The 15,635-nt window shown below is 35.6% G+C and overlaps 1 protein-coding gene across 1 annotated transcript; it reads left to right on the forward strand.

Moving 5' to 3' along the window:
• Positions 1 to 1,001: 1,001 nt before the first annotated feature.
• On the forward strand, positions 1,002 to 15,349 carry LOC135155242 (uncharacterized). Its single transcript, XM_064104151.1, has 7 exons — positions 1,002 to 1,165; positions 5,513 to 5,856; positions 7,117 to 7,259; positions 9,158 to 9,208; positions 10,466 to 10,483; positions 12,021 to 12,133; positions 15,314 to 15,349. The coding sequence occupies exons 1-7, from the start codon at positions 1,148 to 1,150 to the stop codon at positions 15,347 to 15,349; spliced, it is 723 nt and encodes a 240-aa protein (XP_063960221.1). The 5' UTR covers positions 1,002 to 1,147.
• The last annotated feature ends 286 nt before the right edge of the window (positions 15,350 to 15,635 follow it).

The raw sequence follows: 15,635 nt of genomic DNA on the forward strand, positions 1-15,635 counted from the left end.
ATTAGAATGAGCAAAAAGAGATGTTTTGGGGTATATTTTCAGTGTCCAAAAGGGGAGAGTTGTTCATCTGTGACATCATAGATCTTGGTCGCATTGCCAATGGGAGGATCTCCATAGCATTAGTGATCTCGACATTCAAATGCTCATAACTCTTCTATTGCTAGTCCTATTTTACTCAAAGTTTTGTTGATCTTATTCTTTGATTTTTCTGCATTCACAAAAACTAACTTGCTCCAAGAGTTTCATTCTCCTTTAAGTCTTCAGATTCCCGCCCCAAAGAACTATACGACTGATTCGATCAAACTCAACTACATGAAAATCCATCATTGATAAAGTCCTTTGAAAACAAAGAGAACCACATTGAATGATCAAAATACGATTAATGTATGAACATACTGCATTATCTAGAAATGTTTTGAACAAACTTGCAGTTAGGATGTAAGCTGGCAATCCTGGCTTTCAGTGGTTGTGGTTGATCGGATCAATCGCAACTTTTTGTAAGACGGGGCTCAGAGGTCACATGAAGTTTACAATCATCAAGCACGTGCATTAGAATGATATCTTGAAAACAACAACAAAATCCTATGATAAATTAGAAAATTAGGACACACTCGGTAGAACACAGTGTCAAAAACCTTTTGTGCTCTTCCTCAGAACTTATGAAATTATGTCTTTTCAATGTTTTCATTTTTGCCTGCATGTTTACTCGTTTTATTTAATTGTTCTAAATTGATTGAACCCCCTGATAGTAGACGTGACCTGTTCAACTTGTTCCCTGCGTAGGAGGACGATCTCCAGAGACAGTAATTACCAAACAAGTCGATCCCCTATATACCCCTTCTGAACCTCAAGTTATTCCAAAATCCATGCTTGATTACACTCTGATAAAAGATGATATTTTCCATTTATAGTTATGATTCTTTACAAATGAAAAGAATGAGGGTCATGGTGCAATGAACTTGATATGCGGATTGGTATGGGGTCTAGAAATAAATTGTGATATTACAGGTTGATACGGTTGTCTGAGTCATTGCATTGCATTTGCACTGTGGACGGTTGCTGTAGGACCAATTAACAGATCAATAGACCTATGGAAATACACTGTTGAGGATTAGGACTAGATCTTGGAACTCAGGTCCCTTTTAAAATGGATCAAGACCTGTCGGTAAGTGTATACTACATGCATCATACCTTCACTCGTTTAGGCCTTTATGTGGAAACACAGTAGAACAGAGCATGTATGGGAAACCGTGTCAAAAGATTTAAGGGGCGGGGCTGGGCGGGGTCGCGCGAACAACCACTTCTTTCTCATCTCACGTCAACCCCCTCCTCCCCCTCTCTCGCTTTCTCTCTTCCCATCCATCTCCTTCTCTCTTCCCACTCCTCCCCTTCTCCTCTCTCCATCTCCCCCTCTTTCTCTCTCTCTCTTAACCTATCTGCTCCCTTTACTCTCTCTTCCTACCGCCCCTCTCTGCCATTCCCTTCACCACCTTTCCCACTCACCACGATCACTGTCTCCCCCACCCCCCCCCCGATTGTCATATTAGTTCTTTAACCTTTACTATCTATGGACTTTATAAAACGACTATTGATTTGGAGTACGCACAAGGTTTAAAAAATATTTAGTTTTGGTTACGAACTCAAAGCAATCTTGTTTCCGATTCTAGTGCAAGCTCAAAACAATATTGCTTAATTTCGGAGTAAAAACTAAAACGAACAACATTGTTTCCACTTCGATTACAAGCTTAAACAAAAATTACGCACAAGGTGAAAAAAAATTATTCAGTTTTGGTTACGAACCCAAAGCAATCTTGTTTCCGATTCTAATGCAAGCTCAAAATAACATTGTTTCCATATAGAGTACAGGCTCAAAACAACATCGCTTCATTTTCGTGTGCAAGCTCAAAATAATATTGCTTGAATTCGGAGTAAAAACTAAAAATAAATAAAATTGTTTCCACTTCAATTACAAGCTTAAAACAATTTGTTTCACTTTCAAGTACAGAAAAAAACATTGCTTCTATTTCGAGTACAAGCTATTTTTCTAAACCCCTCAAAAAAAGTTCTGCAACTCACTTTTGAGGGATGATATATTTTTGTTACTGAAGTATAAAAGATGAAACTGGTATCGTTGGAAAGCTTAATTATTCTTCTTTACAAAGATGTGCCATCTGCTGTGATTATGTCATCGTGAAACATGCAGTTATCCAGAACGTAGAGAAAAGTCAGAAGTGAAATGTTGCAAAATGCATTGTTTTTTTAAACAAGAGTCTCCATTTGTTACCATGCAGGTGATAGTGAATGCACTCAGCCCATCCTCGAAACAATAGGAAATTCGCTATTGGAAACAACAAATTTTGCAACATTTCATTTTTTACATTGCTGCTATCACGTCTGTGCATTTCATGATAACATTAGCATTACAAATAACACATGATTGTGAAGAGGAATAATTATGCTTCTTAATGATACCACTTTTACACATGGTGATGGCACACTAAGAAATTTATTAGCACTCAAACTTGAGTTGCAGAACTTTTTTTTGAGGGGTTTATTTCGAGTAAAAGCTAATACAGCCGTGTTTCTACTTGAATATGTCTACACGCTCAAAACAACATTGTTTTATTCCGAGTACAAGGTAAAACAACTTGGTTTCCATTTTGACTGCTAGTTCAAATATCATTGTTTCAATTTCGAGCGCAATTCACATATACATAGGCTCGATCAAATCAACCTTGTTTCAATTTCGAATTCAAGCTAAAAATGTCATCGCCTCAATTTCGAGTTCAAGCTCAAAATAACCAATATTCTCAAAATAGTCAACTTCCAGATGTACCTCTATCATTCCTAAACACAAAACACTCGGTAATAATTTATGTACATTATACACGATGCATATGTACGTAATTATGTACATATTTTACGCAGGTGCTGAAATTTATTCCATTCCTTTATTCTCTATTGATATCATATGCTACAAAACAATGGTATACAATAAGAAAAAAAATTGGGAGACACAATAATGGCAAATATCATATATATATTTTTTTTTACAAAACAGCCATTTATTAATAAGGGCCTTGGGAACGATTTTTTTTTACTGGGGTGCTGATGTAAATTTGAAAAAAAAAAGTTTTCTTTACAAAGCGAAGGTCATTTTGGTCAAGAGAAATTTGAAAGCAAAAAATAAATAACACAAAATGAAGGCCTTTTTGGTCCAGAGAAATTTGACGAGCAAAAATAAAAGTGTTTTTTTTTCTACAAAAAGTACGTCATTTTTGTTACATTTTTCCATTTTTCAACACCTACCAGAATTCCAGGGGGTGCTGCCTATGGAGAATAATACACGCAGCACCCCCTATCACACCTGCGTCCCAGGGCCATGATATTGAATAGCAAAAAGGAAGCTACAATGAAATATATAGTAACGTATTATAATATGTCAATTAAAACTAACTTGCTAATGACAAGACAACCGAGATTAGAAATGCAGTAAAAAAATGAGGAAGGACTGTGCAAAAATATTTGTCCCATAATTAGACTTTAAGTCACATTTGTATAAAATGCATTGGAGTTGTGTTTATATCTAGACGAAAATAAGGCAAGGTAGCTTCATTCTTACTCCCTGTAGTACAATGAGTGATTTAATGTACTATAACAAATAACGAGAATCAATAAATCAATAAAAAATAAAACTAGTGAGGAGTCGAAATATGAGAATATGAAATTTCAAGTTATTACATTAGGAAGTTTCAATGCCTGTTTTAAAATAAAATTTTAATGATCAATTTCTCCTTCGTATGTGCATTTCAATTCAAGAAAACCTTTACACTGTTTAAACGCTGTAAAAAAAATTTAAGCATGTTGTTTAAACCCGTCACTCTAACAACTACTTTTTAAACTTCTTAAACAATAACCACAAAATTAAACAACTTGTTGTTGGAGTGACAGGCTTAAACAACGTACTATTTTTTATCTATTATTTTTTTACTGTGTATGTTTTTTAAAGCATGCCCCATTTTTCATTCGTTTCAACTCTCTTGTTATAATTACGTGCCAACCTTTATTTCATTATTAGTTTCTATCATTTATAATTGTATTGCTGATTAAGGTACGTTATTTTACATGAATTCGAAAATAAATCCTTGAATTGGAATGGATTTATAAAAAGGCGGGGTGTGCAAGTTAATGGGAATTAGAAGACAGTCAATAATGAGTGGGCTGCTGCATTCAGTAAAAGCTGTATAAACCGAAGCATTTGAACTTCTGCCTGGCCTCCGTAATACGAAATCGTATGATATTGTATATCATGTTGACCAAATCACATCAAAAGATCATCAAGGCCATTGAAGTGAGGAAACACAGAAAAGTTGAACTAAAGAGAATTGATTCGAGCAGATTCCTTTTTTTTTTTTTACCTTTCGACACGCTGGTTGGATTTTAAATAAACGCCCACGTGGAATGATTGTCCCTGTTCTCTGAACGCTTAAGAAGGTAAACGTTAATATGCCAGTTTCTTCGTTTGTGGTTAATTGCTGTTTTTCAATAATCTTATATGCACGGCGTAAGATCAAATCGTACCACACTATATAATTGTGACGGCAACTCCTTGTTGACGTCTTTCTTCAATACTTTTGGTAATAATTGTCATTCACTATCAGTGGCATGAGAGCCAAAAATGGAGGGGGTCAGATATGGCGTATCGGGTAAAATGTATTTAAACTTGCGAACGAGTGAAGCGAGTGAGCAAACTATTGACAATTTTACTACAGACATCCTATTTTGTAATTGATTTTCACATAATATTCAGAAAATAATATCATATTTCATCCTTTTCTCTCTTTCTTTCTTTCTTTTTTTCTTGTTCGTGACTTTTTTTTTTTGGGGGGGGGAGGCAAGTGTCCCCATCCCCCATCTGTTTACCATTCAGACGTAATAGCATTACGCCTTTAACCCTTGCCTAAAGAGGCTGGGCCTTATTAAACTATAGCCTACTCATGCTAACTGATTACTCGAGGACTAATACAAAAAACTTTTTTTCAGTTGGGGATGATAAATCAATAAAGCTCGCCCCAAATAATCATTAAGGTTGGTTGAAGCTTAAAAATTATTTAATACATGAGGACAGCTGGTAACGTTATCAGAATTTAAGTATGAAGTTGAATCAACCATAGGTGCCCTGTTTTGCAGTGCTTCCACTTCTTCCTATTTTCAAGGGGTTCCCATGTGTCGTTGAGGATTTCAAAGACGGTTTTAGAAACTGACCCCATCACAAAAACCATCACCACCACCACCATCATCATCATCATCATCACCACCAACTCCCGCCGCCACCATTGTCATCACCATCATTATCATCACCGCCATCACCACCACCACCATCATCATCGTCGTCGTCGTCGTCATTACCATCATTACCACCATTTTCATCACTTTTATCATCATCACCATCACCACCACCATCATCATCATCGTAACCATATCCCTCTTACTTTCTCCTTGTATCCCACAGTCTCCGACGGACGAGAGCCCTTACGACAATGCCGGTGGAGGCAACCTTGGTCGTAACACCGAAGAGCATGCCTACGACAACGCAACATTCGAGGAAGACACCGGGGAGCAGACCGCCGTCGACATGCCACCGCCGTCCAATGAACCCGTGAATGACATCTCTGCCGAGGACGAGATCGCGGCCAATATGGACACTGAGCCTTCATCCGTGATCGACGTCAATGCGGTGGACGGGGACGAGGACGCGGTCGATGATGAGGATGAGAAGGATGTCGAGACGCCAGATGATGAAGAGATTCCTGTTTATTCATATGTCGATACAAACAAATTAAAGGAAGAATCAAGGTGATTCACTTTTCTTTCAAATACATCATTCGGTGAAGTCTTTTTTTGGTGTTATTTTACTATCTATCTATATTTGTATCCATCTGTCTTTTATATCCATCTATCTAGTATATGTTTATCTATCTATCTATCTATCTGTCTGTCTGTCTGTATGTCTGTCTGTCTATCTATCTATCTATCTGTCTGTATGTCTGTCTGTCTATCTGTCTGTCTGTCTGTCTGTCTGTCTGTCTGTCTATCTATCTATCTATATATCTGTCTGTCTACCTATCTATCTATCTATCTATCTATCTATCTATCTATCTATCTATCTATCTATCTACCTACCTACCTATCTATCTATATATCTATCTATCTGTCTGCCTGTCTATCAGTCTGTCTGTCTGTCTATCTATCTATCTATCTATCTATCTATCTATCTATCTATCTGTCTGTCTGTCTGTCTGTCTGTCTGTCTGTCCGTCTGTCTGCCTGTATGTCTGTCTGTCTGTCTGTCTGTCTGTCTGTCTATCTACCTATCTATCTATCTATCTATCTAACAGAGTCAGGCTATTTTCAAACTCGGAAACAAAGATGTACTAGTATGTGAATTTACGATATTTTTATTGCGGGTGAAGGGAGGTGGGGAATATCAATGCATAATATCTAAATCATGTTATATTCAAAATTAATATTTTTTCTTGTATGTTTCATTAAAATTTTAACTTCAACAAGTTTATTTAATCTAAGGATCTAGGTCTATCGATGATCTTCTGAAGCGAATTGCAAAGTTTTACATTTTTGGGGGAGAGAATTTGAAAAAAAAATCAGATAATAGAAAACAAGAGAATATGTAGAGATAAGACATCATAAGCTTGCTCTTTGCATATTCATGAAGACATGCATAGGACAATTTTTCCGAAATAATGCAAAATTGTAAATTTTCACAACTTTGTTATTCTCCATCGAATTTTGATGGCATTTTCAGTGTTTTTTTTTTAGTTTACTCATGTATTTTTTAGCCTGGTGTGCCCCTTAAATACAGGAGCCACGGAACGGTTTTGAAGGGGAGGGGGGGGGGGCTGATCATGCAAAAAATCCTAATCAGATGGTAATTTTTACGGTTTTTTACACGGTTTTGGAAAAAGTGCGGGGACTGAAGCCCCCGAAGCCCGCCGTTTCCGCAGCCCCTGTTATACTTAATAGAATGAAAATGATATGCCCATAAACCGCATAAAATACTGTGATTTAATTCCGAATATTTACTTTTAAATGTTACAGATACGATAGTATCAAACTGAAGACAACAGATATGAGTGACGAGGAGTTGCATCGCAGAAAACAAAAGTCAATCAAAATATGTATCGGTCTGTTTGTATTTGTTCTCATCGCAGTCATTGTGGGACTCCTCGGATTCTATATAGGTAATTTCCTATCCTTATGATAAAAACTCACTGCTGAAAAGAAAACAGTGTCACACAGCGTTATCATAGTTTTATCACAGTGTGTTCACATAGTGGACTATGTGAAAATATTTTTCACACTGTTAAACGTTCAACAGTGTGGGGGATATTTTCACACTCCACTGTAACAAATAGTGGGTAAACTTTTACCACCATAACGGTAATTATGTCTCCAACCATTTGGGGCAGTATTTTACCCAATGCGGGAAGCATATTGTCCAGTAAGGTTGAAAAAATAAGCAGCAATTACTTTAGAATGGGCACAGTTTTCATCACACTGGCTAAATAAAAATGCCATAAAGAAACGCCCAATGTTGGTTGGACGTATAATTACCCTCATGGAGTCGGTTTACCCAATGTTTTTTAGAGTGTATGAACACCTGAATAGTGCGACTGTTCACAGCGTGTTCACAATCATGGTCGACTATGAGAATATCTGATTCACACTGTTGAATTGCTCAGATTTAACAGTGTGAAGGTGATTTCACATTGTCTTCCGCACTGTGGCACACACTGTCATGACTGGGGGACATTGTGTTCCGCACTGTGACACACACTGCATGACTGTAGGACATTGTGTTCCGCACTCTGACACACACTGCATGACTCTGGCACGTACTGTTTTACATTGTGTTCGCACTCTGACAAACACTGCATGACTGTGGAACATACTGTGGGGCATTGTGTTCCGCACTGTGGCACACACTGCATGACTGTGGAACATACTGTTGGACATTGTATTCGCACTCTGACAAACACTGCATGACTGTGGAACATACTGTGGGACATTGTGTTCCGCACTGTGAGACACACTGCGTGACTGTGGCACATACTGTTGGATATTGTGTTCTGCACTGTGATACACACTGCATGACTGTGGAATATACTGTGGGACATTGTGTTCCACACAGTGAGACACACTGCATTACTTTGGAACATACTGTGGGACATTTGTTCTTTCCAGTAGGGCTTTAACAATGGTCATTGTACAATCATTCATAAACTTCATACATGTAAATCATGAAATATATGCAAATTCGAGAACACGTTCTATTTTTTCTTACAATCATGAAATTTTAAGTTTTTACTGGCCGAGCTCCAAGAAATTTTTCTCGTGTTTATCACATCAATCAAATCAAATATTTTCCCTGTCATACGAATTTGATTAAACCAATCTCTATTTCATTTTCCAATAATCAATCAGCTAAACAAGTGATTGATTAATTGGTATTTTACCATCTATTATTTTGGTGCATCTTCTCATTAAGTTATCGCCACTTTCTTTCCTAATATTTTATTTATATGAAATGGTGAATTTGACTCTCATCGCAACCATAGATTTTTATTTATTTATTTATGTATTTATTTATTTATTTATTTATTTATTTATTTATTTATTTATTTATTTATTTATTTATTTATTTATTTATTTATTTATTTATTTATTTATTTATTTATTTATTTATTTATTTATTTATTTTCTCTTTTTGGGGGGATGCTGTTTTCCCCTGAAATTTTCAAAAGCTAATCTTTTTCCTGCACGAAGAAGTTGAAGAAGAAGAACTTAAAGAAGAAGAAGAAAAAGTAGTAGTAGCAGTAGTAGAAGAACAACAAGAACAGAGAAAGAGAAGACGTAAAAGGAGGGAAGGGGGTGAGGAGAAAAAAGAAGAGGAAAGTGAGGAGGACAAGAAGACGAAGAACGAGATATCATTTTCATCGTTCTGTGAGGCGGCTTCTGTTAAACAGGAATTTTTCTTTGTGGAAATTGATATAAAGTAGAATTTTCTGTTATTCCTCGAAATTATATCCCCATGTATACCTACCTATTACATTTTACCTATGATTTCTATAAATTACAGATTTATCAACGAAAGAAATTACTACTACTACTCCAAGACCAACCACGAAACGTAAGTAAACAGATGTTTCTGACGTTTGAAGCAAAATAAGAAAAAGAAAGAGGAAGATAAGGGGAAAAGAAGAAAAAAAAGTGGAAGAAGATGAAAACAAAACAAAATCAAAGAAGAACAAAAACCAAGAAGGAAGTGATTGGCTGAATTAAAAGGGGGGAAATTATGATAAGAGAAAGAAAAACAAAAAGAAAGGAAAAGAAGAAAGAAGTTAAAAAGAGGAGGACAGAAGAAAAAAAATGAAAGAAAATCAGCAAAGGAATCTTTGTGTGTTGTGAAAGAATTAAATATTTTGTGATTTTCAACCAACACAGACGAATTTTCATGATCGTATAAATCTTTTATTTGAAGAGTTTAGTTGCAAAAGGGGTTAGGTCCACTTTGGTCCATTCCGAGAAAAACCATGTTTTTTATTCTCACTTACTACAATACTCTTATGAGAAACTAATTTGTCATGATGTACTACCCTATCATGTGATCATAAAATTGGGTATAAAAGAAATCTACCTGTCTTCAATTTTTTCAATATATTCATTAAAAATCATCCTTGTGGACCTAACCTCTTTTGCAACTAAACTAAAATGAATCCAATCTATTTTGATTGAAAAGTTGATCTTTCTTTGCCACTTTTATTCACGTTTCCATGTGAATTTCAAATTGTTGTTGTTTTCATCAGAACGACTAAAAAATTGGAGGTCTTGAGACAGAAAACAATAAAAATTATGAACAATGGACCTAACCCCTTTTGACAAATGAGCTCTTCAGAATATTTTGTTTGCAAAAGGGGTTAGGTCCACTCCAAGAAAATCGCTTTTTATTCTCCCATATTGCAATATTCTTAAGCGAAACTAAATTTTCGTGACACCCAACCATGAGAACATAAAATTGGGTATAAAAGAAATCCACCTGTCTTCATATTTTTGTAAATATTCTTTTCCAAAAAAATTGTGTGGACCTAACCCATTTTGCAACTAAACTGAAATGGACCTAACCCCTTTTGAAAAAAGTGATTTTTCTTTGCCCTTTAGATCACTTTTTAATGGGAATTTTAACTTTTCTTTGGTATCATCTCATAGAGCTACTAAAAATCTATACATTGAAGACAACAAAAAAATCAAATTTGATGAAAAATGGACCTAACCCCTTTTGCAAGTGAGCTCTTCATTTATTGAATGGATTAATATGATATTGATATTGTTTCACCTGAATGAATTTTCATTTTCTACTTTTTTTTATTAATTTCACTCAATCCTGCAGAACCCCTTATTGAGATAGGTAAGTTATACATTTAATATATTCTTATTCGCTTTCAAAACAATAAATCCATTTACAAAAAGGGGAGGGGGATGTATTTCGGTGTTTGTGATCGATGCCCGGGTGAAAACAAAAAGGGCAGATGTAGAAATGGCAGAAGATAAAATGGGAGAGGTAAACATGGCAGGTTAAAAATTGGAGAGGTAAGATGGCAGGTGTAAAAATTGGAGGGGTAAAAATAGCAGAGGTAAAAATAGCGAGTCATCGCCTAAAATGGACGCAATGAAATAATCAAACGAAGTCGTGAAAATATATGTTCGCTCCAAAACAGCCCACAGTAATTCTTTACGTTATCTGTCATTTCAATTTCATTGATCTGGGATGTATATATATATATATATATATACTGCACACTCGTTTCTATCAGTGGAGAGTTTCATGAAAGGACTTATCGGAAATTTTACCCGACAATTCCCATTTTTTCCCGGCAGTTACAATAGTAACATCAAGGAAAGAAGTTGTCGGATCTGACAACTTGTTGGACAAAAAAGTTGATGAAACACTTTCCCCAGAATTATTGTATTTTATATATTTTATTTAGGCGAGGCTCCTGGGTTATTTTTATAAGGGGGTGTGCCCCCTCCCCTCCTGAAAAAAAGTAGACAACTGACTAATTTCTTCTAAGCCGATCAGACACCAGATTTTGAGTAGCTTATAATAGTTATTGAAAAAATTATTTCTTGAAATGCTCCAAGGTTTTTAAAAAAATAAAAATTACCGGTAGCCTGATCAAGTCCACCCCAGAAAAATATTGATTCGAATAAATAGAGAAAAATCAAACTAGCATAATGCTCAAAATTTCATCAAAATCGGATGTTCAATAAGAACGTTATGACATTTTAAAGTTTCACTTATTTATCACAAAACAGTGATATGCACAACTTAGTGATATGCAAATGAGACAGTCGATGACGTGTATCACTCACTATTTCTTTGGTTTATTTTATTGTTTGAGTTATACAAGATTTCATTTTTTACAGATTTGACAATAAGGACCAACTTAACTGAACCATATAGTATTAAACAATGCTAATTCGACATGTTCAGTGAGGAATTAATCGTTGATTCACTTGAAAATGAGGAGAAAATGAGAATATTTCATATAATAAAATACAAAAGAAATAGTGAGTGGATATCGTCATCAGTCGCCTCATTTGCATACTGACCAGCGTGTGCATATATAACTGTTTTGTGAAATTAAGCGAATCTTCAAATTGTCATAACTTTCTTATTTTACATCCGATTTTGATGAAATTGTCAGTGTTATGCTTGGCGGATTTTTCTCTTTTTATTCAAATCAACTTTTTTGGGGGTGGACTAAGTCCTTTAATATAGCAAATAATTATTAAACGTATTGCACTTTCTCGTGAAAGGGAAGTGTCCTGGGCGTGTATTGTATTCCTTTAATGTGCAGATTTGTAAATAAAGTGATATGTAAAAAAAAAAAAGTAACATGAATAACATGCATACACTCATATCCGGTTATTTTGGTATTTAGATTACATAGGAGCCGAGGTTGTAGTTACTTTCAATAATAGGAATTACACCGATGCTTTGAACGACTCTACATCTTCCGAATATCAGGCTTTGGTTGATGAAATATCAATGTTGGTAAGTAAGACGAATCCAGGTTTAAAAGACAGACAAACAAGAAAAACAAACAATAAAACAGAAACACCAAAAACGAACAAGCAAATAAAAATCGGATAATTCTTCCGGTTTTTCTTTTTCCTCCGCCAACAACTGAAAAGAAAAATCCAGCCTAGGCCTACAGAGAATTTCAGAAAACGGATTTCTAATTGTATTGCAACTCTGAAAATACATTGTTATGAGTAAAGGCGAGGACGGTCCCTGGCTACTTTACCCCCCCCCCCCCTCCCGGCTTCAGATTCGTAGTTCGTAGCCATGGCCTGAAAAACTTTCGTCCAATAAAAAAATATGTCATGTGAATCCATCGTTATGATTGGCCAAGTGTTGTCTAATGGATATGTGGGCGTGGTTTAAGACAAATGAAGTAAAAAGCACGCAGCGAAAATGAGAGGTATGTAAACGTCATTAAAATTTTGAGCAGGACAGACACGAAAGAAAGTTCTTCGAGGGAATTAGCCTGATTTGGGTTCCAATGCTTAGATATATATGGAAAATGGGCATACTCGTGATATAGGCCCCGCTCGAGAAAAAATTGTAATCGATCATACCTCAATATCTAGGTTGCTAACTTCAGCTCACTATATATACTCGTGATATAGGCCCCGCTGCTGTGTTGAATTGCTCAGAATGTCCGTTCGCGGGGCCTGTTTCACGAGTATAATACTATAATCGTTATATAGGCCCCGCACTACGGCACTTCAGGCACTCCAACACAGTAGCGGGGCCTATATCACGAGTATATTATTAAGCTTGCATCCTAAGATAGTCGCGAAACTGGCCCCGTCCAATGCGCTTTCCCAACATTCGCACGTGTGTGGGGCTCCGATGACGGCTATTAGTATACTCGTTATCGAGGCCCCTTGCACTGTTATATCATGGGAAATAACGTGGTCCTGGGGCTTGTTTCCCCGGCCGGTGAGAATTATCATGGGCGGCGCTGGAGTGGGGGGGGGGGGGGGGGGGGGGGCTCCAATTTATTTTCCAAATAAACAAGGAGAGAGAATAATAAAATGTGTATGTATTTACTTCTTCAGAAATTTCTTTGTCGATTTACTTATATATATGATACAGTTATTAACTTATTTATTTATTTATTTATCAATCTATTTATAATTATATTGATTAACTAATGTATTTTATTCATTTAATTTATTTGTTTTCATTTTTTTTTCTTTTGTGATATAGAGAGTCAGAGGTATCATTTATTTCAATCTATTTTAATTGATTAATTAATCATTTAATTTATTTGTTTTCATTTTTTTTTCTTTTGTGATATAGAGAATAAGAGGTATCATTTGTTTTTAATTCTTTCTATGTGTGGAAGTTCATTTATTTATCAATCTATTTTAATTGATTGATTAATGTATTTATATTTATTCATTAATCATTTAATTTATTTGTTTTCAGTTTTTTTTTTCTTTTGTGAGATAGAGAGTAAGAGGTATCATTCGTTTTTAATTATTTTTATGTGTGGAAGTTCACTTATTTCAATCTATTTTAATTGATTAATTAATGTATTTACATTGATTGATTAATGTATTTATATTTATTAATTAATCATTTAATTTATTTGTTTTCAGTTTTTTTGTAATGTCCAATGCGCTTGTCCCAGCATTCGCCGTGTGTGGGGCTCGGATGACGGCTATTAGTATACTCGTTATCGAGGCCCCTTACACTTGTTATATCATGGAAAATAGCGTGGTCGTGGGTCTTGATTCCCCGGTGAGTGATATCATGCGCGGCGCTGTAGGGCCGGCCCGGGGGGCTCCTATTTATTTTCAAAAAAACAAGGGGAATAATAAAGAAGTGAGTATAAAAACTCTGCATGACAATGGAGTAGGATCCATATGGGCGACTTGTTTTAGGCATGATGTTATCCTTCCATTTTTCAGAGAAAAATCAACCAGGCCCCTCACAACCTGACGCCGCCCTCGTGTTGCTAATATTTTGCTATTAAAGATCTGCTCTCTGAATAACTTTTGATAAATCCGTGAATGATTCATTCATTTGCTAATTTTTTTGGAGTGTTTTCGATGTAACGTTGGGCCTATATATTGCTATTTTTGTTCCATTATCCATCGTAATTTGTATTTGCTAGTTATTTGATAACCTCGTTTTATTCAGCTTTTCATTTGAATTATTTTTTTGCGGGGAGGGAGGTGTCATTAATAATTAAATTATATAGTTCTTGTATAATTTCCCCCAATCTTTCACTTGACATACTGCTGCGAATGAATCCATTTATTCATTCATGTATCATAATCTATTTATAATCACCTGGATGTAAGAAGTCAATATACATTTTTTTCAAATCTGCTTTCTTCTCTTATTCAATATTGAATCTTTAATCTGGCTTCCTGCGTATTATCAATTTGTATTTTTTTCATTCCTTTCATAACCCCCCCCCCCCCCGCTTCCCCACTTTTCATCCTTTTAAGTCCAGAAAAGAAAACGAATAGGCATATTCATTCGGGGAAATGTATTAATTTTCTTTTTGTCAATTTTATTATTGCTTGAGGGATATCTACGCTATAATTAACTTAATCTATATTTTACTGAGACTTATCCCCCTCCCGGCCCCCACAATTGGGGATAGGCCTATCATTATCTATATCATCTAAGTACGTTAAGTACGTTTTCTCTTTTACCTAAATATCAATTTATTAATCTTTTATTTTTTAAAAAGCTTACTAATACCGTTCAATGATATCCCAGTATTTCTTCATCTAATTAACCTATCAACTTAAATCATTTTCTCATCCTGCTTTAATTTTAATCAATCCACTTGAAGATTGTTTGTAACTGTATTTGATGGCATGGTTTTAAAAATGATGGATTTCGATTGTTTGCTGGTATACATGGTAGTCATGGTAGTAGGGCTGAAATAATGGCATATCGCATCAACAAATTATAAAAAAAAAACATTTATTGATCGATCGTCATTTCATTAATTCACCATCCAAATATTGCATTTTTTTCTTCGCCTATATGGTATTCATTTATTTACTAATTCATACACCCTCGCCCCCGATTTTATTAAAAGATTTAATAATTTCGGAAAAGTGTCTCAATGTGTTCTTATAATTTATTTTCATGCACGGATTATTCTACTATTTCCTTATCTGTGATATTTTATTTCAGGAGTTTAATGTGTCCCCCAGATCCGAGATTTCGTAGCGGGGGGGGGGGGGGGGAGCGCAAATTTGAGAAGACAGTTGGTGGCGCATAGGTCTGTCTGGTTGAATGCGTCAGAAAAAAAATATACACACAGGTACGGGTTCAGTATTTTTAAAGGGGCTGGGGTACAGCCGTACAGGCCGGTTGGACACATTGCCATTCATGAAATCCCTGGTCGGCCACTCAAAGAGGAAAAGGTAAGTGTTTTTTTTTATTGTTTGGGGGGGGGGCGTTGTGATATGGAAGTTTAAGTACATTTTACTTTAATATTTACCAACAAGATAGG

This window comes from Lytechinus pictus, chromosome 8 (genome assembly GCF_037042905.1).
Source record: "Lytechinus pictus isolate F3 Inbred chromosome 8, Lp3.0, whole genome shotgun sequence".
Lineage (NCBI taxonomy): Eukaryota > Metazoa > Echinodermata > Echinoidea > Temnopleuroida > Toxopneustidae > Lytechinus > Lytechinus pictus.

Coding starts and splice junctions, on each gene's coding strand:
- LOC135155242 (XM_064104151.1), top strand. Junction 7,260..9,157: donor ACTCCTCGGATTCTATATAG/GTAATTTCCTAT, acceptor TATAAATTACAG/ATTTATCAACGAAAGAAATT. Junction 12,134..15,313: donor TTGATGAAATATCAATGTTG/GTAAGTAAGACG, acceptor ATTTTATTTCAG/GAGTTTAATGTGTCCCCCAG.